Source organism: Botryllus schlosseri, chromosome 10 (genome assembly GCF_051294905.1).
Source record: "Botryllus schlosseri isolate E-star chromosome 10, Bs_hap1, whole genome shotgun sequence".
Lineage (NCBI taxonomy): Eukaryota > Metazoa > Chordata > Ascidiacea > Stolidobranchia > Styelidae > Botryllus > Botryllus schlosseri.
The window spans coordinates 11,058,127-11,083,218 of NC_137245.1; the positions used below are offsets into that span (position 1 = coordinate 11,058,127).

General features: G+C 41.8%; 2 protein-coding genes across 2 annotated transcripts; one reads left to right on the forward strand and one right to left on the reverse strand.

Annotated features, from left to right (window-relative positions):
• Positions 1–1,018: 1,018 nt before the first annotated feature.
• LOC145448657 (uncharacterized) lies at positions 1,019–8,944 on the forward strand. Its single transcript, XM_080327105.1, has 7 exons — positions 1,019–4,483; positions 7,475–7,546; positions 7,602–7,671; positions 7,731–7,842; positions 7,896–8,070; positions 8,127–8,305; positions 8,361–8,944. The coding sequence occupies exons 2-7, from the start codon at positions 7,507–7,509 to the stop codon at positions 8,682–8,684; spliced, it is 900 nt and encodes a 299-aa protein (XP_080183231.1). The 5' UTR covers positions 1,019–4,483; positions 7,475–7,506; the 3' UTR covers positions 8,685–8,944.
• A 3,651-nt stretch (positions 8,945–12,595) lies between these two features.
• Positions 12,596–16,529, reverse strand: LOC145448937 (uncharacterized). The gene is made up of 9 exons (XM_080327388.1): positions 16,370–16,529; positions 16,163–16,313; positions 15,498–15,597; positions 14,597–14,739; positions 13,986–14,108; positions 13,367–13,486; positions 13,173–13,308; positions 12,928–13,119; positions 12,596–12,879 (listed from the first exon to the last, which is right to left on the reverse strand). Exons 1-9 carry the CDS (start codon positions 16,442–16,444, stop codon positions 12,642–12,644), a joined length of 1,278 nt encoding a protein of 425 aa, XP_080183514.1. The 5' UTR covers positions 16,445–16,529; the 3' UTR covers positions 12,596–12,641.
• Positions 16,530–25,092: the final 8,563 nt, after the last annotated feature.

Consider the following 25,092-nt stretch of genomic DNA (forward strand, 5'->3'; position numbering starts at 1 on the left):
ACGCTGTTCAAGAAGTTGAAGAAGCCCAAAATATAACCACTCTAGTAAGTTGTGCAAGCAGTCAAAGCTGACCTAGAGTGCTTCGAAAAAGTAGAAATATTTCCTGACTGACCACATTTACTTAACAGCTTTCATGAATGCGAATAACGTAGCCCCTGCAAACGTTCGGTAATCAAGACTTCCGCTAGCAAAGGATTTCAGCGGGAAGCATTCGTTGACAACTGACGTCACAGTGGCGATGGATCGTTTATCAATCACAACCAATCGCTGACATTGAGAGTGTCAAACCGAGTTTGCGCACTTGCCAATGCGGAATAACTTTCATGATCAAAACAAGTCTAATGCAATGCTCTGGTATTTATTGTTTGCACGCGAAACCACAAGAACACGGCGCAGTAGCTCAACGAAATTGACTGTGAATTTGTAGTACTTTCATTCAGGGTTTGGGAACGATATGACCGTTGAAAGGTAATGAAGTCCGCATCGAATTTGAAAATTCGAAATTTTTGGACAGGACGGGTTGGGATCGCGAATGCTATTTTACAATAGGCAATTAAAGCTCAGGATTAATAAGTGTATGAAAGTTGATCTAGCTAAGGGAAGGTATCATACTGAGACAGTAATCATGGCCGAGCGTGTCAGGGGTAATTGTAACACTCCGTTACGTGTGCCCCGTTACAATATCTTTTCAATGCTGAATATTATTTTTTTATGTGTCACAATCACAATCAACTATTATTATTTATATTGATGTGGCAGCCGTGCTCTATACTGTCCCTTATGTCAGTTGCGTTATCATTGCATCGTGCTTTCACTGCCTCTTTTGCTTCCGGCCGATTCGGCGGACGCGCACCCAATACATAGGCTACTCTACAGCAGCTGTCGAATCGTGTGCGATCAACAACGGACGATGGTCTTTTAGATTAATAATATTATCTCCCTCAGAAAAAATCCCAATAAAATGAAAATGAGGGGAGGTCCAGAAATGCTGACACAACAAGACATAGTTGTGTTATGGGGCTTTTTGGTTGATATCTGAAAAGCTCTCATGCGGTGCTTTCACCACCGTCCGCTAACTGGCGGTCGTACGTCATGGAAGTTTCCGAGCTGCGGTTGTCAATAGCAGAAAGGCTGAACAGTGAACACTCCTGGTGTAGTTGGATGTCGAAAGTATACTGGACACGAATATCAGACTTAAGACGCAAAATCGTTCGTACAGAGGAATTGAGATTAGGAAGGTTGTGACTGGATAATGTGTAGTGGAATTGGATATTGAAGAACCTCTCGAGTTTCCGCCGTGTTAAGATCGTTTCAAGGAACCAAAAATGTTACCTTATCAGTACACCTTCTGTTTGAGTTGAGACCCTGCCCGTAGAATATCGTCCAGGATAACAGGTGGCTATTTATTCCAAAGGTAGCAGCATCAGTAACACAGCTTCTGAGCCCAAGAGGTTTAAATTCGAGGCGCTACAAATCGAGTAGGCCTACTGCAATATAAGTCTAGTATTGAAGAAAATGATCAAGTCGGACTAAGTGCACGCATTACCCCCACACATCCGTGAATTGCCTTATAATAGATTCAAAAATGCCCTACTTGATCACCTCTTGTCGTTACACTAACACTGTTGCCCTACCTCGCCCAGACATTGCTTCATTGATCATTTGCTACCATCGTTTAATTTTTCTTCTATTTTATTTTTTCAACTACTGTAGCCTTTTTTACAGCCAGACTGGTTAGAGTCAAGTGTACCTGTTTGATGCTGGTGTGATCAGACTAGATGACCTTCACGGTCTTATCGATCATTCCTATCTAATACCGAATACTGTGCAAGCATATTTTCTGTACCACCATCACTTCCGTGTGTTATGTATTTTGGTTAGATGAAAATAAAGACTCTCTCTCTCTCTCTTAGGGGCCGCGGATTTTACATCGAAAAGGATATTTGTTGTTGTTGAAGACCTTCTGCCGTCAGTCACCCGCTTATATATCATGTTAGCATGGACCGTAGCTAGAACGAAATATTTTCAAAATTCCGTTTCTATAGGATGTATATAGTCTCATCTTAATCGGTATTCTGGTTATATTATCTTGTAATATAGGTCAGGGGAAGAAAACAAGCGTATTCACTAATGATCGTGATTACTTTTTCCGTGATATTGATTACGAACACTTGGGCGCATACAATCTGCTCCATGCTTAGTGATAATGATACACATCTCAGACTGCTAAATCTATACTTAATGTAGCTCTGGGCGTAGTACTGGATGAATAGGCCTACTGGCGCGAACATTTAGATTGCCGCCTTGATTTTGATACTATTATTATTATTATTCGCATCCTTACGCTTAGACTGAACCATATCATCCGTATATTTGGCCATGCCGCGTGGTTGAAGCCATACGACAGTCTTTTGATCAACGTTATTCTCATTACAATGTGGCTGGCAGGTAGCGTAGTTGTAGATGTTTCGCTGCTTTTGCTTGCGTGTTCAAGGCAACTGAGGTAACCCCACATTCTCTATCTCAGTGTCGGAGCTTTAGCTATATTCTATAAGCATTGTGTTACCAAAGTATAAAACAATAGATGGTCATGCTCTACGTCACGAATCATATAAAGCAATATCGGGCTGCTGATAACAAAGACCATTGTTGTCCAAACGCCATGGATAGCTATGAGTACAATGGTAAATGGATTTCCTTAGTCAAACGAAACGCGCGGTACTGACGAGTCAGAATAACAAACTGAACTAAAAAGTAAATCTCGGGATGATAAATGACCTGGCTACTGTCATGGAAATAACCCGTTATTCTGGTATGGCACGGTAACAGTCAGCACCGGGAAATCTCTGTCGGATAATTATCGTTGAAAATTATTGATGATTTTCATATGACTTGAGACGTGGTTGAAAGGATGTATGTAATTTTATGTAGCCGGTGCACGCTGTGTCATTGATAATAACTATGGCTATTTATTATACTATTATTATTGACCATGTTGCTCGTTTGCATACGTTTCCGTTTTGATCTTGACAATTGCTGTTCATTCTTCATCAGCAGGGCGATTCTCTTTTACCTAAAAATCAATTTTGTCACATGTTTTGACCCTACAATTGCATAGTATATTCATATTGAAATGAACTCGAATATTTTCGGCTGACACTCGCCAGTGGTAATTGTCAGCAACTAGTAGAGAATTGTAAAGAACATTGTATATCAACATACAATATTATTTACAAAGTTCTTTCCAATTCTCTACTAGTTGCTGATGCTTACCCCTGACGAGTGTCAGCCGAAAATATTCGGGTTCATTTCAACATGATTATACTATTCAATTCTATATTGAAGTTCTGTACCTCCAAGAAGCTCTTTTTGATCTTAATAAACTTGATTTTGACAAAATTTCGCCCTCATATATGTAAATTAGGTATTTCCGCACATAATGTGGGAATCGTAGTACTCATCATCATTTCTGATTGGAACTCTCTGTCCTTACGAAGTAGTTTATCCTGAAAATTTTTTAGCATGAGACACTGATTCTTTTTGCATGAAAACACTTAAGTTTGACGAAATCTGGATCTGGAATTACAGTAGCTACATCACGCATCATGGTAGAAATATTTGAAATGTTTTGTAGTTCAACGACAGATACTTTGCTACATTATCGAGTAGAAAGAGTCTGTACTTGCTTACCAAGCAGCATTTGTTGGCTGGCAACACTGAAGTTGCTCGTTGTTGACCATCAACTAACTAAATGGGTCGTTTGTACAAGTCTCGAGTAAACAGTTTTGGCAATATCACCAATCCGTTATTAAATTCACATCAGACGCCCGATTAATTTAAGTTAGCGGTTGGTAAAGAACAAACCGGTCTTGAGTACAATATTTCGGTAGACAATAAGTACCAACCACCCACAACAACAACTTCAACACCACCAAAAACAAAAACACAGACAGAGATTACCGAAACCGCATGTGTGTTAACTGTATACATTCTGCGTGCCATGAATTCTCCCCTGGGACCTAGCTTGGCCGATATATTCGTGGGATAGCATGAAAATAAAATGTTTGAAAACGTTGGAAAACCTCTCCTCTATTATACGAATTGTCTCGTGAATTAGATGAGATTATCGTATAATAAGTTATATAGCCAATGCCTCAATTGAATTATTAAGAAAAGAGCTACTGGTATCGATCTGAGGCCGATGCTTTCACCCATTTTTGGTTAGAGGATGCAATCCTCCGAGGATATTTCGGACACCTATTTGATGCAAACTGCAGGATATGACATGAAAAATAAACAGTACATTTATTATTAGTTATAGGTCTAATGGCGCATTCAGCTTATCCAGTGTAACTTGAAACTTCTCTATACGCTCGATACTTTGGATCAAGATGAAGATCGCAGGGATAGCAGGCTTAATGATGAAGATTCTGAAATCGAAGATGATTCAGAACGTAGAGTAGGCCTAGTCCATCAACACAAGGTAAATGATCTTACATCGGCTTCAGGATTTGTAATAGAAGTATTCGGAATTTTTGGCACCAGTGTATTATATCCGCAAAAATTAGATTGGTCGGATGACTAATACGAATTCAATAACAGGCCGAATTGTATATGGACTGGATAATAGGGACCGTACTGTCATGTCGACATGGTTCCGTATAGCCGCACTATCCAAATATTGTCTCTGCCATCATAAGGGTGTTAAAACTAGAGCCCGACCGATATTGGATTTCTGAGCCGATACCGATAAAACCGTTATCCAGTACCTTTACCGATAACACCGATATATTCAGCCGATATTCAAAAGATATGGAATCTAGCTCAAGGCCCATATTTAACACCTCAGAGTATTTATTTCAACAACTTTACAGCTATTACCATGCTTCAACATGAAATAAAAATATATCAATAGCACCAGTTTAGCAGTTGCAGATTACAGTTCACGAAGCACAATTTCTCGGCCCTCTTTCCAAGGAGTGAACTTCTGTGGTCTTCACAAATGATGTATATAGTACTAAACACAGTGATCAGTCTTTAACTTGGTACCATAGTTGGTGGCACAGCAAGAATTGGAAATATTTCTTCATTTCGGTTCCACCGCTCCCTTGCAGGGGATCTTTCCTTCAATGGTTACACCAAATATTGATATTCTTCTGGTAGTGCGCATGGAGCCTTCAGCACATCTTTAACAAATAGCTGAAGAGAATGTGCAGAACAGCTCAAATTTTTCACGATTGCTACTGCTCCACCCATCCCCTTGGGTCTTGACCATGACAAGCATTTCAACAATCAATTGATCAATATTTTACGCTCTTTTGTCAGAATTGGTCCATGTCATCATGGAATCAAAAATTTCCTTGTATCAATTGTTGGCTTTACTCCACATTTGCTTGATTTTCTTGCACTCTATGCTCGCATATTTCCTATCATGGTGGACCCCTAGGCCTCAGTCAGATGACTTCATACATTACTGGTAGGCTATATTTCGCTCTGTTGGTACCAAGCCTTGGCTCGTCAGCAGACACCACCAGCACTATCTACAGAAAATGTTTCGACGCGACGCTTTTCTTTATGATCACGAGGGTCAGTCCAGCATGGATGAAGTACTCATTTCTCTAATCGATTGAAAGCTTCTGCAGATAACTATCCAGCCAGCTACTCTCTGTCATCAGTGATCAATCACTGCAGGGTGCAGGGGATTCTCACAAAGTCAGTGGGCATAGCGGTGAAAGTATATTTTTCACGTAGGCACGCCTACTGGCCTGTATGCACTATATGCATCTTGGTCTTGGCCATTCATTTTTATAATTTACCGACAAGCATTGAAGAACTCACGTCTTTTCTGAATTCCTGTCACCATGTTGTGACGTCACGAAAATGGCCGATATTTTTTACCTCCATTGGCCGATACCTAATTTACCCGAATGATTCTAACTATATTAGAAATTAGTAGAGAAAGTCTTTTCGCGCTTGCGCTCGCAGAATGATCGACGAAAATGAAACCTATAGGCACAAAATGCATTTTAGCGGAATCCTTCGATATAGGTATGTCCTGATGCCGAATACTCATGTCTTTGCAAAGTGAGCCAAGCGGGCGGTATACAGTAGACCCGCAATATATCCAGGTAATAATATTATTGACCTTGTTCAGGGGTTCTCAACCTATCTTTGGCCGTGGCCCATTTTCCGGTTTGAAAAATGTTCTGTGGCCCAGTAGAGTCATAGTCCTGTTCAATGCGTGGTAATCGACGGCGCCGATATGCCTATTTCTCCGAAACATGCGCACTTTTCGGTTACTAGTCATTTTCAAATCTAAACCTCTTAGTAAATCACGCGAAGGGCGACGAAAATTTTCAAGTTGAATAAATCTCATCACACAAATAAACCATCCAACGAAATAAATGTTGGTCCCTTCGCGCTCCCCTATTTGGGGGTTATTGTTAGGCAGTTACGGTCCCGGCAGATCTTATAACTCTTGTGTACATTATGGCCACTGTGCATTCACTGTGTTTTTGGAGTTTTATTCCACTATGTTGGGAGTTGCGGCTGGGCCAGCTTCAAACAATTCTTTTGTGAATGGGATACTGCAGAGCAGTGTAGAAAGATTTTTTTAATTTCTATGCTGTACATAGTTTACAATATACACAGTATGTCATGTACCTACTGAAGTTCCTATATCGGAACATTCAATCCAATGATAAAATCAATTCATGTGACTCTTACATTATGTGCATTGATTTCAAAGCCGGAGATTTTAAACCTCCAAATATTAATGTACTGCGCTAAATCCCCAATCGATTACGAGTCGTTACGGCGGTGCCAATTACTTCGGTAGAACGTTGATAGTTGATAATAAATTGCTATTTACACTTCAGTCCGAGTTTAATGCACACCCTTTTCAACGGCATACGACATATGACCGAAGACCGTGCTTGGATACTTGGTGACTTCAACACTAACTTCCAGTTATTATACACTCGAAATTATTTTCGTTGCTGTTAGCCGTAGGTTGTCATAGCTGGGGGAAAACCGCCATTTTCCCTCCCATTTTCGACTTGTACACTATGACTCCATACCTGTCACTACGTCCCATCAGAGTCGGATGAAAAACTTTATGTAGCTTACGTAGAATTTGATAATATGAATATATTTTTGAACGAATAACTTTAGAAATATCAATTGTCTCTAATTTTACAATATTCCAAATAGCTCTGTGGCGCACCTAAAATGCTCCTGTTGCCCACCAGTGCGCCATGGCATACCGTTTGAGAACCCCTGACCTAGTTCATTCAGAACCTTTGACAAATTTCGTGCTTGGCGCGGCTATTGGCCCGCGCAATCGTTCGTCAATTGCATGTGACCCTTCAGCCGAAAATGTTAACCCCTTGGCTATATTGCAATGGATGTTGTATAGAAAGCTATATCTTCAAGCTTTGTACCACGTGTAACCGCGTCCTCTTTATCATTTCAGATACGGAAGTGGTTTCATTGGCCGTAGGACTAATGAAAAATCAGGATCCTGAAGGAGTTTCGCGAACAGCAGGTTTGCTCGCGATTCTGTTTTGGCGCGCTCAATTCATCTCTCTATTTAATTACAGCCCGAGTCGAGTCCGATACGTACGCAACAGAAGCCTTGCGTCGATACCAAGACAAAGGACGGGCGAAAAGGTGAATGGCTTTAATTCTGTGATTGAGCTTGAAATAAATCCCTTGAAATCCATACACAGATATTTCGGGACGGGAGGGGATGACGCAGGACAGATGAATGGTCCAGGTGGCATTTCCTCAACTGCTGATGACGACATCGTGGTTGCAGATTCCTTCAACCATCGGATTCAGGTTCGTCGTTCGTTTTAACAACTATTCCTCGGCTGCAACATTCGTGCTTCAAGATCTTCGACGTGAACGGACAAGTGAAGGGAGAAGCAGAAGGCCAATTTCGCCACGTGGCGGACGTGTGCGTGACGTCACGGGGACGGATTGTCGCATCGGACATGGGAAATCACCGAATCCAAATATTCAACGAACAAGGAAAGCTCGTTCGGGAGTTCGGTGGCGAAGGATCAGGTGACGTGTGAGTGACGTAACAGTTTTCGGTGATACTCACGTCGTGTTTTGTTCAGGAGATGGTAAACTGAAATTTCCTGTAGGGGTTGCGACGGACGACAAGGGACAGATTTACGTTTGTGACTGCTTCAATCGCCGAGTTCAAGTTTTCTCGGAGGAGGGAAAGTTCGATCGGATGTTCGGTTCGGATCGCTTGAATCGACCGCATTATCTTTCCGTGACTGCAAACGGCAGAGTGGGAGACTCGTTAGTTTCATTTGAACTCTCGTCACCCTTAACCCTTTTCTCAGATCGTCGTCAGTGACTACAGTCACACCGTTGAAGTTTTCGACTCGCACGGCCGCCACCTTTTCCAGATTGGAACGATAGGAACGAACGAGTCTCAGTTCAATAGTCCACGCGGAATCGCCACAGATGATCACGGCAACATTATCGTTTGCGACGCCGGCAACAACCGGGTTCAGGTTTTCACGAGATGCGGAAAGTTCGTGTCTTGCTTTGGTAGCAAGGGTTCTGGGCCGGGACAGATGGATTGTCCGACAGGAGTTTGCCTTTTGTCAGACGGAGGAATCACGGTCAGTGATCGGCGCAACAACAGAGTACAAATCTTCTGATAAACGAGATTCGAACTGGAGGTTGGGCAGCTATTATGCAAGAACGCATCTGGTTCCTGCATTCCTCAATGGCTGAAACGGCCGCATTGCGTCCAGACGATATTTGTCGAGAGCACGAGACGCGTGTTACGGTCTAGTAATGAGTGTTAACCGAAATCGGGGAACGTCCAACTTTAAGTCTGCCAATAATCCGCGACATCTCACACTCTGTAACATACGGAATAAGGCATGATGATTCTGAATTAAAAAATTCACTTCAATTTCGCCATTTTCCTTGGCCCCGGATTATGTGTGTATTGACCAGGTTTATTATGAAGAAAGAATATTGATAATATTAAATTATTAATAGTAATACGTGAATCGATCCTCTTATAGCTTTATAAGCCCTGATAGAAAGTCGTCCCATTCCTCGCGACAGAATATAGTTCCTTCGATATTACTGCAAGTATTCAGACGAAAGTAAGGAGAGCTTCACTTTGAATCCCCGGGAAATTAGCAGAGGTGATGCGTAACTTTTTCTGAAGTACTCAAGTACACTACTCGCAGTACTTACTCAAGTAAATCTAATTTCCCGCTACTTTTACTTCGACTTCGTAAATACGTTGTGATCTACTTACTTTTCGCCATTTTCAGTTTGTCGAGTAGAAGTAGCATATTCCTCCAATAAGAAATTTCGTAGCTGTTTTCACAGAGTAGGCCTACCAGGATTTAATTTTCATAAAAATAAAGTAAAGTCTAGAATTTTCGTTGCGCTTCGCGCAAACTAGATATGAACTTCCCATATATGTTTTCATGATAGTATAAATATAATTTAGGTGGCGGGTTGCGTGGTTGTATTCACACCGTATTGTCACCCACATGAAATATTTTATCACAGTAGGTATGGGCCATCATAACGTTTGAAACTACTGCTCCGCACTCTAACATCTACCTATCATATCGTAATCTAGCAGCACATGGCGTGTCCTTATCTGGAGAAGTGGGCTCGGACCTGTTTTAGCAGACCACCGTTAAAAGCTTTTCGACAAAAAACATGAAATACATATTCCGCTTTTCAGAAGTGGTATTTATATATATCTTTTAAATCGCAGTATCATTACTTTGAGATCTAATTAGTATCAGTTGTTTTGTCTGGACAACAAACATTATGAAGTCTAAGTATAGAGTATACCTGTAGTGACGACTCGATAGTTCTCCCATTGTCAACCCGCAGAATGGTCACGGTCAGATGGCTGCAGTCCAAACAGAATCGCGCTGCAGTTGTTTCTACAGCGCTCAAAACGGCTCGTCATGCTTTTGTCTGAGTTGCTTTCGATTTTGTTGAACAGTTCAACATTAACGCAGCGCGTAGTTATGACAAATGAATCATATACGACGCAGCTACTCTTGAATTTTCTCGAGATTGATTTCGCTGAAAAGTTCCACTTGTGTTAACAAGGCACAATGAGGATTCACTAGTATCACCCTCGGAAGTCTGAGAGGGTAGCCTACTAAAATTTGGATGTTTTGCACACCGAGGCTCATCATACGGTGCACGCACTGATCTTATTGCACACATAGGCCTACTTACCTTATTGTGCACGTAGCTAATAAGCTATCACTGTTATTGCCCATGTAGAAACAGTTGATATGGCAACATCTTCTGGACAAAATATTGTTAAGTTTCTTCATCTTCTTTTTGTTTAATAATTTTCGGTTGGATTGTGCGGATGAAATATCTCATGGCCGGCCATGAAAAGCGGTTTCTCACGAAATTCGCTGAGGCCGACCATACGCGTTGATCATGGCCAGCCACCGGCCCATGTACCGTTCTTGATTTTCACACATCTAATTGGATCAAAATTCGGCATTTTCATCCACAGAATACTCGAAGAGATCTTCTCTATTTGCACTACGATTAGAGGCTAGGTTTGTAGACTTGCTCCATTAATATCGCACGTTTCCAAATCAGAGTATCATCAAAGTAGTTCAAGGCTGGGTTTAAAATTACAAAATCTTTACACATGTTTACCTTTATTCTGTGTTCGTTGTAGAAATTAAATTAATTCATACCTGACTATTGAAAAATTAATAAGCGACAGCTGTAAACTAATACTGAAAAATGAGTTCCTTAAACCAAAGTCTAGATAGCGTAATGGTACAGCGTCTAGCTTATTACTCGGTCAGATCAGCGACTTGATAGGCGCTCAACACACTGACATTGGAATGCTGGTATAGACTCGATAACCGCCGGTCAGACATTTTAGTGGTGCGAGCGGTAACACTGTTTCCTTATCCCACCTTCCTGTTATACAGGAAAACCTCATATTTTTGGTTCAGAAAGATCATTCGTATCCGTGATATATTCGTATCCGCGATGTCGAGGTTTATCATCATTACCCGCGTCATTTCTTCTTAAACGCTTTGCGACACCACAGAGTCGTACGAATGCGGTGGCTTTCTGAATAAAACGGCTTCAATGGCTCAACTTCAAGTTGAAAGCACATCATGTTTAGAGCGCAGTTCCCCTTCTTCGCTGATAATGTTATTAACTGATCTCGTGCAATAAAACGATATGTAAATGCTGTGAATTGATTCTATCAATTAATCAATGGGCTTGAATAGATACACGCACGCCTGCTGTCACGCACTGTTGTCCAAGGGACCGCGCAGTGAGTTTGTGTGCTTGCGTAGACTCGCAAAAAATTACAGGGAACATTGACCCGCACCTACTTAATTCCCCCTACATATCAGTCGAACCTGAAGATTGTTATGCATCTGAAAAACGCGACCGGAGTGCGACCTCTGTAGCAAATAAGCATAGCAGGCAAAGACCGATGCCCGATTCTGGTAAAAATCCAACTGACGACGTGATGGAGTGTAAGCTGATTCAACCGACAACGACACCACTGATGGTATTGTCATCGAGTGATGAGGATAGTAGCAGTTGCTCAGACATGTTTGATGATGTCCTGTAATTATCATGAGTCTGACGTGTACAGTCTTAACAGAGACCAATGACACACAGCTACAAATTATCAGCTGGTCTGAATCTGGTCTGTCTAAATTAGTATGTTTAGGGTGACATTTAAACGAAATAGTTGCTTAAAACATGTTTTAAACAGTGTTTTAAACAAAGGCTTTCTAAAAATGTGTTTTTTAAGTTGAAAATTATGCCATAATTGTGTAAATACGTTCCATAAAACATGATGAAAGAGCCTACGGACAATTACCAGCCGATTTATTCGACGTATATCGATATGGGATGGTTGTACCCCTCAAATAGTCGGTTCGACAGTTATAGTACAGATATTTCGTCAAAGGAGCTACATATACCCTGTATTTCCAATTGTCAATGTCAATCCACTATGATGTCACAAATGAATATTCGTGACGTGATGGCTTGAAAAATATGTTTGTTTTAAATTGATTTTTGTTATGAATGCAATCCTAGGTATGTATAAATTAATGGCTTTCCTCCATCCCGAATAAAATTAACTAAAACTTACTCGTTTCACTGAGGTACGGATCGAAAAAAAACTCATGATGTCCATATACTGTCATCGTGACTATAGTCCCTTAGATCAGTGGTTCTCAACCGGGAGGTCCGCGAGGCATTTTCAAGGGGTCCGCAAAACATCCAAATTTGCAAAATGGTTGATAACCTAATTAGTATGTTTTTTTTAATTAGAGAAATAATGAAGCAGTTTCGCTTCATATCTGCTAAAACTCCAGGTCTCACGTAAACAGAATGGCTGTGTGATATGAAAGGGGCTATTCTACTGTGCAAAGTTATTCTAATCGCCAAATTGCCAATATTAGCCGTGTGGTATGTCAACGTTCTTGTCGCATGATAGAAGCCTGCTTCGTAGCCAGATTCACTCGGACTCGAATCATAATCCGGATCCGCATATCAATGAGCGACACAAATATCCGCATTCAACGCACAATTTATTCTCAGAAAACTCAATGTCGCGATCACTGTCCGTGTACTCCAGGGATGACGGTTATAGACAATTGTCGCGTTGTGGGAAGAATCGGATCCGGTCTCGAGTATCGGCCTGACACCGGATCGTATCGGTACTCGACCCGCCCTTTCCTCCTCGGACTGTCCGTGATCAGGAAGACGAGAACCAGCTCCACGCCGCTCTCTAGCGGAACCTTGTTGAAGAACTCCACGCGCAACTCGTTCGGACCAGAATAACGTCGCTGGAAACTGGTTCGGGTTCGAGTTCGGTTCAGATCACAAGACACGAGAACTCACCTGAACTCGTCCGCACCCTCCACGATCGAGACCTCGAAACGATGATGGAACTTGGAGTTCGGACTCCGGAAAGTGAGAGATCCCAGCTCGTGCTCGTAGTCCGCGCGGGTCTTGGCGGGCACGAGCACGTTCCGATAGCTGAGCACGTTAGGAAGCGTCGAGTTCGAGCCCGGGTTCAGGAGCACGCATACTCTGTTCAGATACGAGTGAGTCAGACGTGAAAGTTGAAAACAATCGACACTCACTGCGTGTTTCTGTCCGACGTCCTCTGCGTGACGTAATGCTCGGGGCATTCCCTCGGCAGCTCGCACATGAACCCGCCCCAAGTGTTGAAGCAGACTTCGTCGTCGCCGCACGGGGTGCTCGCGCACTCGTCCACGTCTGACGTTATAACAGCAGCGTAGTCGAGTATGAAGTCAGACGGCCACGTGTTACTCACCAACGCATGACCTGGCTCCAATCTTCTCGTATCCTGTCGGACAATCGCATCGATGACTTCCGTCCGAGTTCACGCACGATCCGATTCCGCAGACCGAAGGGATCGAACATTCGTCAACGTCTGGTAAGAGAGAGGGAAACTTCTAACAAGAGTTACAGACGGACTCCGCGCGACTGCTGCTGCTAAACTGGCCGCTGACTTGGACCCTACTTCTACCTATGCTTGTGACATTTGAAGAGTGCTCAAGATTTCTACTTCAGTCGCATAACATCTTCGTATTGAAATAGGTCGAAATATTTTCGTATCGGTCGCTCGCTATTTCAGTTATGCGATATCTGGTCATGGGACTGTTGATGTGCAAAGTTCTTTTCACTTCTTTACTACTGTCCGACGATTATCACTGCAGAGTTCTGTATCTCCTACGGTCTGTTGAAGTTCTGTTTCTAGTTACTGTTTTGGATTTAAACATAACCAAAATTAATCTTTAACCCGATCATCTCTGTTCAATGCAGATACAGCCCAATAATAATTTCCAACAACCATTCCAAAGGTGTGCGAATAAAACGTTACCGTCGATTCGAACCGCGGCTTGGATCTCGAGAACAGCCGCCACACTCACCTACGCACACTCCTTCCTTTTTCTCGTATCCGCTTTCACACTTGCAGTAGAATCCTCCGCGATAGTTCTTGCAAATTTCGGACTCGCCCTGACATCTGTTCTCCTCCAAACATTCGTCGATATCTGACACGACATTCGACAGTTTACAACACAAATACACAATTAATTACGTATCGCACCCTTTTTCGACTCAAAATCCACAAATAACTTGACTGCGGTCAGAAAACGATGCGTGAAAATCGGGCATTAGTGCATTTGGTCCGGATTTGCTGTTCAAGTTCTGAAGTTATTACATATCATGAAATGAATCCAATGCTGGCTGTATCGGTCCAAATGTCGCATTTCTTTCGAGTGTCAAATTTTAGATTCATTCAAATTTAGAATTTTTTTCGTGTCATCCAAGTGCAAATACGATGATAGTTGAAATTTTTTCAAAAGTCACATGAAATAATAATATATCACAAATTTCATCAACATATCAAAATTCAAAATACTCGCAAATCCGAAACAAATCCCCTAAAAATCATCAAATCCGGTTATTTTCAATCCGAATCCGTGCTCATGTCTGATGTATAAAAGTTTCGCATTCGGATATAGTCATGTTATCGTACCCAGGCAAGTGCTGTTATCCGGAGCGAGTTTAAAGCCGGCTCTGCAAGTCAGCCTAGGCCGATGTTGAGTTGGTCTCGGGTAGAAACGTCTTCCGTGAGATGACGATCGATAATCGGGAACTACGAGTCGTTCTGTCACGCATCTGAAAAAATCGAGACTTATATTAGGCCGAGGTCAGGATTTATCAGTTAATTCAATTTAGTTTATTATTAAAAATTCTAACTAATCAATAGGCCTACACCACAGCATTGCAATTTGCAATACGATATAAAGCAAAAAGTAATACCTTGGTAGCTTTCACACATCATTGACCTAGGGGGTTTTGGGTGTGGTATTTGACTTGTGTTATGGGTTATCGCTTTGCCTTTTGACTTTTTGCGGCAAATTATTGCCGCATTGCGTGATGTTCTTGTTGCGTACCGGCAAAAATATATTTTTGACGTTCTCGCTCAGGAGGTCCGTGAAAATGGAATGTACCGAATTTGACAGCTGTGCGGGATCTGACAGCGAAATGCTGTCATCTCATTTTCAAACCTAAAGAACTAAAACATGTATGCATGATCGATTGAATAGCGAAGAACGAAACGAAACAAGCGGACACCCAGCAGACTTATACTGTTGGATTATACAACTGCACGTTTTTAGTATCTCATGTCCTAATAATTTTACTAAATTATGAATGCAACTTTTTATTACTGCTTTTTTACTGCAAGTATTTATGTGCAACTTTCCCACGATTTTAGTGCAACAAAAACTTGCCCTAGTTATTTGGACGAAACCAAGCCTAGAACGCTCACATATATACGTACTTGGTAATCGATACTTCCACTTGTGTTTGAATAGAAATTGAGGACGTAACTTCAACTTCTACTTGAGTACGATCGATTGAATATGATTCACCTCCAAGCTCCTGAAGTGGCGTCCAATCTGCAAGTGGCTTCGATCGGACAATAGTAAATGTCTGAACCGCCGCAGAACTTGCTTCTAGGAGGCAGCTGGCCTGGAAAAGAGGAGTTTATGAAAATACGTGAGATTGATCCGTAATATTGAAATATCTTTGTTGCAGTTCCGAGCTGCAACTCACCAGAGATTATTGTGACTTTTTAAATCGATTTGAAATAACGGATTTGATGATATCGACTAGATTTAAATCACGTTTGAAATCAAATGTAGGCCTATATGCTCTATCAGGGGTGTCAAATTCATCTTCAGTCGTGGGCCCGACCAGTCAAATGATTCCCAAATGTTAACTCCAAATCCATACTGTTTTCACTGGAATGCTGCAGTATCAAGTCTATACACACTCGCCCAATACATTATACTACGGAGTCTTATGACTCAACACTCAAGCAACGCCGTTATTTGCAATAGATAATAAATAGATGTATCACAGCAATGTATCACAGCAATGGATGTTGTAAAGACCGCGAGAGGAATTTTCTAATACTTTCCAAGTTTCACGAGATTTGTACAAATTTCAGTCATTATATCGAGGTTGGACTTCGATTTGATTTGAACAGCCTTTGTATTTGTATTTGGAAGTGAAATTCGAGAAAATCATGGACTTGCGAATCTCCAGTTGCTAGTCGTTGTCGTTCGATCTCCATGGTTGCTTTCACGCTCGATCGCCTCCCGAACCCGGTCTCTGGCGGCCTCGCGCGCTCTCCGGAGTCTATCGGACGCGATCCGGGTCTCGATCCGAGTCCGGCGCATCTCCTTAAATGCGACAAGTTTTAAACCGACTGCAAATGTTTCAAAGAGAAAAGTCTGACCTCGAGCTTTCGATGCTTCTCGCACGCCAGGCAAACCGTCATGATCGCCACTAACGTCACAATCAATCTCTTCATATTGCGATCGTCGCGTCGCTCTACTGGTTAGCAACAAACAGCAACTACGCTCAAGTAAGATAACTAACCTGCGGATAGATATACAACACCCGTCGTCACGCTTGCTTGCCCAGTATCAATTACTGCTCAGCAATCTGGAAGCAACATAATTGCTAGTCCCATAGCGGACGGCCCGACAGTTCAACTTAAATAAAGTTGATCTTATTCGAAAGCTACTGTCGCGCTGGTTCCGAAAATATGCATCAGAATTTCATCAAGGCGATGCAACCGGCCCGAAATAGTCTTCAAAGTCTTAAAATCGGCATTCTTCTAAACAATTGCAACGATCCGTATAGGTTAGTTATCTATAGTTGAAGCCACTGTTTCTGCACGAGAGTCGCTAGACAGTTGATTGGCTGCCCGCGATTTTGGGATGAATTACTCTACTCTGCTTGTGCTTCCTTACATCAACAAAGGCTCATCATTTATGATTGCTTCAAAATCACGGTTGGGCATCGTAGCATTAGGGTCGGTTGGCAATGAGGGCTCTAAACAATTTATAAACGCCATAAATGATGACATGTTCAATTGTTCATGGCCAACCCTGATTAATGATCTTTATGTTGTTGTGGATGAGAGAGTAGGCGGTCACAGTCGAATAAGTACTCAATTTTCAGCTTTTCCAAATTACGTTGTAATTTAAATCTGTATAATCCGAATTGGGGGACAATTAGAATTACTGGATTCGCAAAATAAATGCAACAAAACTCAAGTTGACTACATATCAAATCAGAGAGCGCGTTTTCAGGAGAACCAGAAATGGGATAGAATTAGAGATATTTCTAAAGTTATATTATCGAAATTTCGCTCTAATTAGTGTCAACTAGATACTGAAGTAATGTAATTGTCCAAGTAACTCTCATACAACAGCTGATTGCGAAGTAGGCTATCTTATCTGAAAAGTATCAATTCTTCGCAGCATTTAGCTACGAATTAAGCACGATATATATTGGGCTATCATCTGACTGATTGCTGAATAAGATCGTTCCTGTTTTTTCAAATTTTCTGATTTTCCAGATTAAATCACAATCAGAATTATAGCAATACATTTTTCCTGATTATAGTTTACTACTAGAAATACCGAGTTCGCAAAAGAAATGGGCCTGCAACAAATATCAGGTTGACTCCGTATAAAATCTGAGTGCATAGCAGCAACTTTATGGGCATTTAGGTACGATTTACGGCGTAAAGAGAACCAAGATGTTGATTACGCTCTCATCTGACTGATTGCTGAGCACAACCTGTTTGAAACAGAAAATCAGACCACTGCAGCTTCAAATACGCCTCCACCCAACGCATCGCCAGTTGGAATACAGTCACCGACAACTCCATTCGAGAAAACAAGCAAGATGAATGTTGACACGGGAATGTAAAAGTGAAGTCGAGGTAGCAATCCGTTTTAATTTTAGCCAAGATCGATTTGAACTTTGCGCGAATTCAGAACCGGCTTTCGTGGGAACATTTTTGTTTTTCTAAAAATAGAACTTGCGGTAGTTTCAAAGCGGCTGGCGCTGTTTCGTAAACACTTATTTGTTACGACAGAGAGACTCTGTCGCAACAGACGGCAACGGTAGTGATGCGTTTGGTTACTTTTCGATATTCGTAATGTTTCGACTAGGCCCCGATCTATTATCGTTTTTTCCGATAATATCGATTCGATATCACACTTTAAAATAGAATTCGGCATCGGTCATTGAAGGATAAAAATATAGGCGATTTCGTGACGCCCGAACACTAGCGATTGCGAGAAGTAGTTCTGCAACTGCTCAACTGGGAATATTGATATATTCCTTATAGGTTACAGGCTGTAGTAGTGAAAATAGTCATCGCCGATAGGCTACTCTATAGTAGAAGTAGAATTAACGATTTCTAAGTAAGTAAAATCAAAATAATCTAGGCCGAGTTTCGCATAAAAAAATGAAAACTGGTAAGTACAAGTTAAGAGTAATCTTAAGTCATAACTAATCGAGTATTTCGTGTAAGTAGGCTAAGACGACTTGAGTACTCTAAATAATGCTCTGCAGCATTGGTTCTCAAACTTATTTGCCGTGTGGCACACAGGAACAAATATATGACGCGCGCGGCATACTTACGATGGAGTGAAAATCGATCCCCGGGATAATGCGGTGGCTATGATTGTTTATAAAAACATATATTTGACTGAAAAGTTGATTAATAATATTTGTTGACAAACATACCCGCTAATAATAATTGTTGACAAACATACCCGCATTTCGTCGTTTTCCAAGCATGGTCTCTCGGTTACGATTTCAGATAAAAAGGTGTTCATATACCCAATGCCGTATACAAACAATAATAAAATTTTGATTGCACTTGTGGGGAATATGATTTTTTGCGAAAACGACGATTAAAAAAAACGGGGCGTTTCGTAAATCACTGAGCTGTTCTTCTGCGAAACAATTGCTTGATTTATGGCTTCCAAATGGATTGAGTAACCCCCTATATTGTTTGTTTACAGCAAATCTTGCGAAGCATATTGTTGAAGTTGGTGGAATTACAAAAGTGTGCTCATGATTTGCGACACGACTGCTAGTTTATTAGTTGATTTGAAATTAATGAAAAGAATTGGCTGCTGAAGAAGTTGGACCGTCTTTTTAGTCGCATCTATCGCCTTATGTTCAATATTATACGTTATTTTTGTCCCAATCCCACGAAGGCTCGCAGCACCTCTTAGAATATATGGCGGCGAACCAGTGTGCCGCGGCACACAATTTGGGAGTCGGAACTCTGGATTTTTGGAAATGCTAGAAGGCTAAATATGCACTGAGTAAGGTGATTGACACCGGTTTATGGGTATAGGCTCAAAAATCCGATGTCAGTCTGGCACCAGTTTCGTCTATCCAATTGACATTTACATCAGGCCGATATTCTTTATTATGCGTACAAATTTTTAACGGGGCCAACTTCTAGGCTTCAGATGAAGAATCCTCCTGCTCGATTGCAGCTATCACTGGAGTCGGACTTGGATCGATATATAATATGATTTCTGTTCGAGAAAATGGAATCCGGAACTTTATTCCATCTTTTATGTTAAAATGTGGATCAAACAATTCTGCACAAGGTTGAGCATTATTGATATATTCGAATTCTACCAGCGCATCGAAGCATTATTTTACGGCAATTCTTGGTAATGGTGGTGTTTTGCAGATACAGCCGATACCAAATTCGCACAAAACATCGAAGTAAACAAACTGAAACTCACTTTTAAACACTGGTACTTGCAGCGGTCAAACGTGCCATCAACAAATCTCGCCATGGAAACCCATAAAATTTTATACAAAATAGGCATTTTCGTGCGTTGTGAAGACACCAAGGCAGCGCATGTACTGCGATAATAATTCATACAGATATAGAAGTAGGTTATATATTCACGTATTTCAAGCGTAAAATCGCTTGAAATGGCTAGTACCCAGCGAAGACAAACAATGATGTTTTCGTTCCGATTGATGTTTGCAATCGAACACAAACGCTGTCGGTATATTTATAGATTAACCTGCGGATGTTAGTTATCTATAGTAGGGCTATATTACTGCGCCGGAAAAACTAATCTGAGTACCGGTACGAGTAGATGCCATAAATATCTCATTCGACACCGAGCTAAATTCTACGATTGTCTTCAAAACGCCGCGATTTTTACCGAATAACCCCAATGTCAACCGATCGTAACTAAGTCGCAACCTTAGCTACCGAGACATACCTACGTCCGTATTGCAGCCGCAAACGATATCTATCTAATGATGCGTAACGTACCTTGATTGATGCTACCGTGTTGCTGGGACATGCTTCGGTACTAACTGAAGTTTTGCTGATTCCAGGCTCACGGCTGGCAAGGTATGGATTTTGTTGGTGTTTCTGTGGTACTTATAGATTTCTGTGACGTTCTAAATTACATATATTATTCTTATTATATGATATATTGATAATATATTTTCCTTAATTCGTTTATTACTTTTCGATGCCAATGCAGGGGTTTATAAGCGCAAAAGTTTACGATTCGAGATTACAGCGATTGATCGCGACGTTATAGGCCTACTCGAGACGGCTGTTGATCTAGTTGCAGTTACGCGCCAAAACACGGACAGCAATCACATGCACTTAGAGCTTAGAGCAGCTTTCTCAATTTTGGCCGGAAGCGGATCAGTACTTTTTTGATCCGGCTACAGTGGTTCTTATACTTTTTAGACCGCGACCCAAATCTGACTCTTAGTGGTATCTCGCGACCGAGCAACACACACCAAAATGAATGCAGTTGGGTGCTGACCAATTATATCAATAACGAAGGGTTTGGCCATCCAGCGACGGTCAATTATCGCCACCGAACTTTTTGGCACCGCACTTTGCCCAGCCGTATGTTGGCCCAACGTCATATATTCATGTGTCCAAGCGTGGACGGGTTTTGGCCTCATAAACCGGTAACCGCTCGTTGTACAGCTCTACACCAAAGCGTCCCAGGTCTCCGACGGTGTTTTCCAGAGAAACCAATGTTGAAAAAATCTTATCACGAATTCAAGCCAATTTGTTTAATACAAAGGTCGGCACATTTTCATGATCAAGTCATGTTGTGGTGGCGACGTCTCCGCGTGTCTCACTTATTGGCCGTGGTACCAAACTCAGTGACCTCTGATATGCTAGAACCAACTACAGTAAATCGCGCGAAAAGCGAATATATTTTTGTTGTTGCAATGATCTCTAATAATATTACATACATATTAAAGGACCGCTCTGGTACCTTCGCGACCCAAAATTATATACCCTTCGCGACCTATGTTTGGGTCGCGACCCATACTTTAAGAACCACTGGACTAGAATAACTGCTTGGACCTACCCCCACTCTCGCAAATGTTATCCATAAATTGGTCATCGTGCGCAACTATTGGATTTGTAAAATTCGTCCACTCGCAAGGTGATTGAAGACACTACTTAGTTGGCATAGATTATATACATCGGCTAGTGGCGCTGTCGTAACACACGCATCGGCGCTCGCCTATCTTTGTTGAATAAACCAGCACAACGTTACTAGTGTAAGAAGTTATGCTAGTGAAATAAACACGTATGGCTCTCAACGTGTGTGCTGCGGTAACCTGGGTTCCTGATTGGACTGCTCAGAGGCACTGCGAGGAAATTACAGTCATTCAATTTGTGGGCGCCATTTATATATATATACTTTGGGGAAGGGAAACACTCCAGCAATAGAAAAGTGGATTCTTTGAAGCAGGGACTGGAAGATGCGTAATACGAGGAAATAAGAGAATATGTGAAAAATCGTACAATAGTGGACTTAATTAGGCAATTGATCCGCTGCCACACCGTCCTTATGTCTTGGATTTGTCCAAAATTAGTCCTTAGTTAGTTGATCTTATGTCCGGCAAGTTCAAGCTCAAGTTTATTCATAAAATTTCATCACTTCAAAACATCACAAGACTGCAATACAATGAATGATAGAAAGATGCCGAAACGGCTAGGAGTATATAGTCTTAAGATCAGACACCCACCTGGGCCTAGGCCAGTGGTTCCCAACCTTTTTGTCTTCATCCCCCACTTCAGATTTATTCCGAGCCTTCATTCCCCACCAGGACCGTAACAGCACTTCGTCAGCCCCACCAAAAAACGTAGATCTTGAGCCCCTACAGGGTGACAAGCCTAACGAAGCCCCCAGAACCCCCTCATCCCCGCTGAGCCTGTACGCTTTTTTCCGCTACTTATCAGCCACATTGGGTATACTGTTCAGTGCGTCGCCTTCTTTGGACCAAACGCGCGAAGCGCGAAAAATTTATATAGTTTGTGTTTGAATCGGTAGATATGATCGGGAATTGCATATATTTTGTTATCAATTTTTTATCTCCTCTCTGACCACGTAATCATATTTACCGGTAGAGCTGAGTGAGGTGTGTTGGAATAGGTAGGACCCCTAAATAACAATTAAACATTTTCAGGCGGACCCGTTGGTATATTGACTTCATTACATTATGCTATTTCGTGACCTCCTATATCTGCTATGTCAAAATATTGCCCAAACTAAAAAGCACACACGGTTTCAAATTAGTATTGCTTTACTGGCAAATAATTTTCCCTGCGGTATGGCATTTGCCCTGTGGGGTTCAGATCGCCAGGACAGGAACATTCGGCGCCAGCCATTTACCGCCTATGGACAATTAAACACACGGTCACCTCAAGGCCATTCCTTCTCGGCCAAGGTCTTCTCGCTGCTGATCATTCTGGCACACTTTTCGGAGTTGCATGTTACATGGTCTTGGTGCGTCGTGGTGCAGTAATAGCCGACGCCGATGTCTACATTTTTATAAATTCTTCTATTTTCGTGGGGAAGGGTACCGAATATTCAGATATTCGGCAATATTAAATCGCGCACCCATCGCAAAAGTTTTTTGATGAAGTGGCATAAATTTCCAAAAACATACTTCAATTTGTGTTAATTCACGAAATAATATGGGGCCTTTTCGAGCTCGCCCCCCCCCCTAATTGGGGGGTGCGGCAGTTACGGTCCTGCTCCTCACTACCCAGCACATTTGTCATCACAGACCAGCTATCTGCTGGTTTGACTGCACAAGACACACAACCACACCAGTACGCAAGACAATCGCCTTTAACTTAGGGTTGCCATACGTCCGGAATTTCACTGTTCAAACTAGCGTCCGGGAGGAATTTCTAAAATATGCCAAATGTCCGGAATTTTGACGTAGGCTCATAATTTTTTCGTAAATCAGCATATAAAAACAATATTTTTTGGGAATATTTATGCTGATGCATGATACTTTTCTTCGCGGCGCGGGCGATTTACTATCACATTTATTGATTTTAATATGGAGACTGCCACCCTCGCAACAACTGCCATCAAATATAAATAAAAACAACCTTCATTTACTGGAATAAGCCTAATTGCAATCGCAATTATAAGAGAACGGTATATTCCTAGAGATCGTTAAGGCCGTTTAAATGCTTCATTCAAAGATAGTGTTTCCAAACGGGGGGGGGGGGGGGGTCGTTTGCCTTTATTCTGGGGTTTGCGAATATGTTGAACGTGATCAGCTTCCAAAATAGCCCGTGAGTAAGTCTGGGCCAAGGATAGATCGAGTTCTATATATCCCTGGTCTGGGCAAAGGTGCTGACTTCTTTTAGTGATCAGTTCGTCAAATTTTGATCTGGGCCACGGAACATTTTCAAATTGGAGATGGAGTTGCGACCATAAAAGGTTGGAAACCACTGGATGTGGGGTGTTTATAAAGCTCCGTGGTGCGCACCGGCATAATGCTGATAAACAATCTTATCGGTAGGACATGAACATGACTTAACGATGTGCAATTACGCTCGCTGTATTTTCGAACTCATCATCCTCACCCAGCTCTACCGCTAACTCTGATCATGTGGGCGGATAGTAGTATCTATATAGTAATATATGGAACGACCAATAATATTGACAGAATTCATTCAAATAATTTAACGACCAGATGTATATAGAAACCAGATTCATATACCAAGCACCCCCCCAGAATTTGCATTGATTACCCTATAGAGTCGGCTCAAAGTCATTGTTCGTTTGGGCGGGAAGGGGCTGAAAACATGTGCTTTCGGCCCGGTTACACAACACACAGCCACATACTCCTGACCCGGGTCGTGACCACCTCTGGTATATGAACAAAGCTTTGCTAGTGTGACGTCATAAGTCATATTGAAATCCGCTAGTGGGCGCTGAAAAGTGTCCGGAATTTGGGTTGCTGAAATATGGTAACCCTACTTTAACTGCAAGATAAAACGTATTGTGAACTGATACCAGTATCGCTCAAAATTTCGCGAAAGCGTTATTTCACGTCAAACTAGTCGTTCTGGATTCGTATGCGACGCCATCATTGGCCATCCAGAGTTCAAAATGAGGTTTTGTGAACAACACGCAATATAATTTTCAATACATACCTTCCAGAGCAGTTACTTGGTAACAGTAAATGCGCATGTGTCTCCGTGAATATGTGGACTGTCCTAAATATAATTTTGAAGAAATGCGTCTATTCGCCACAAGAAATCATTGAATTCCACATCAGTGGGGAATTCCCACCGTTTGGGAACCACTGGCCTAGGCGATGTAAATAGGAGGCATGCACATTGCACAGTGCACACTGAATGAAAGTAAAAGAAGATAATATGAAGTGGCAAGCGATAAAATCAGGTGGCAAGTGACGGAAAGCGAGATCGATATGTCAGGTCATGGTCCGGTACATTATGAGGGCTGACTAGTATTTATTCAACAGAAATTGCTTGTATTTCGACTTCAATGTGGACATGCTCGACGACTGTCGGATAGCCAGCGAGATACTGTTCCACACTTCAGGTCCGACATACTTGATAGAACGATGATCTTTTTTGTCCACCATATGATAGTTGGACGACGTGGACGCGCGTGTGTCGTACTTATGCACTTTTGATACGGAGGAAGATAAGTCTTTTAAGTATTCGGGCAGTGGTCGCAGTGGGACTGATACATAAACTTTGCAATTTCTAGTTTCCGCATATCTTTTATGTTTAGGATACCGAATTTTTAGAGCAGTGCAATGAGGCCGTGATTAGAACTGAGTGAAACG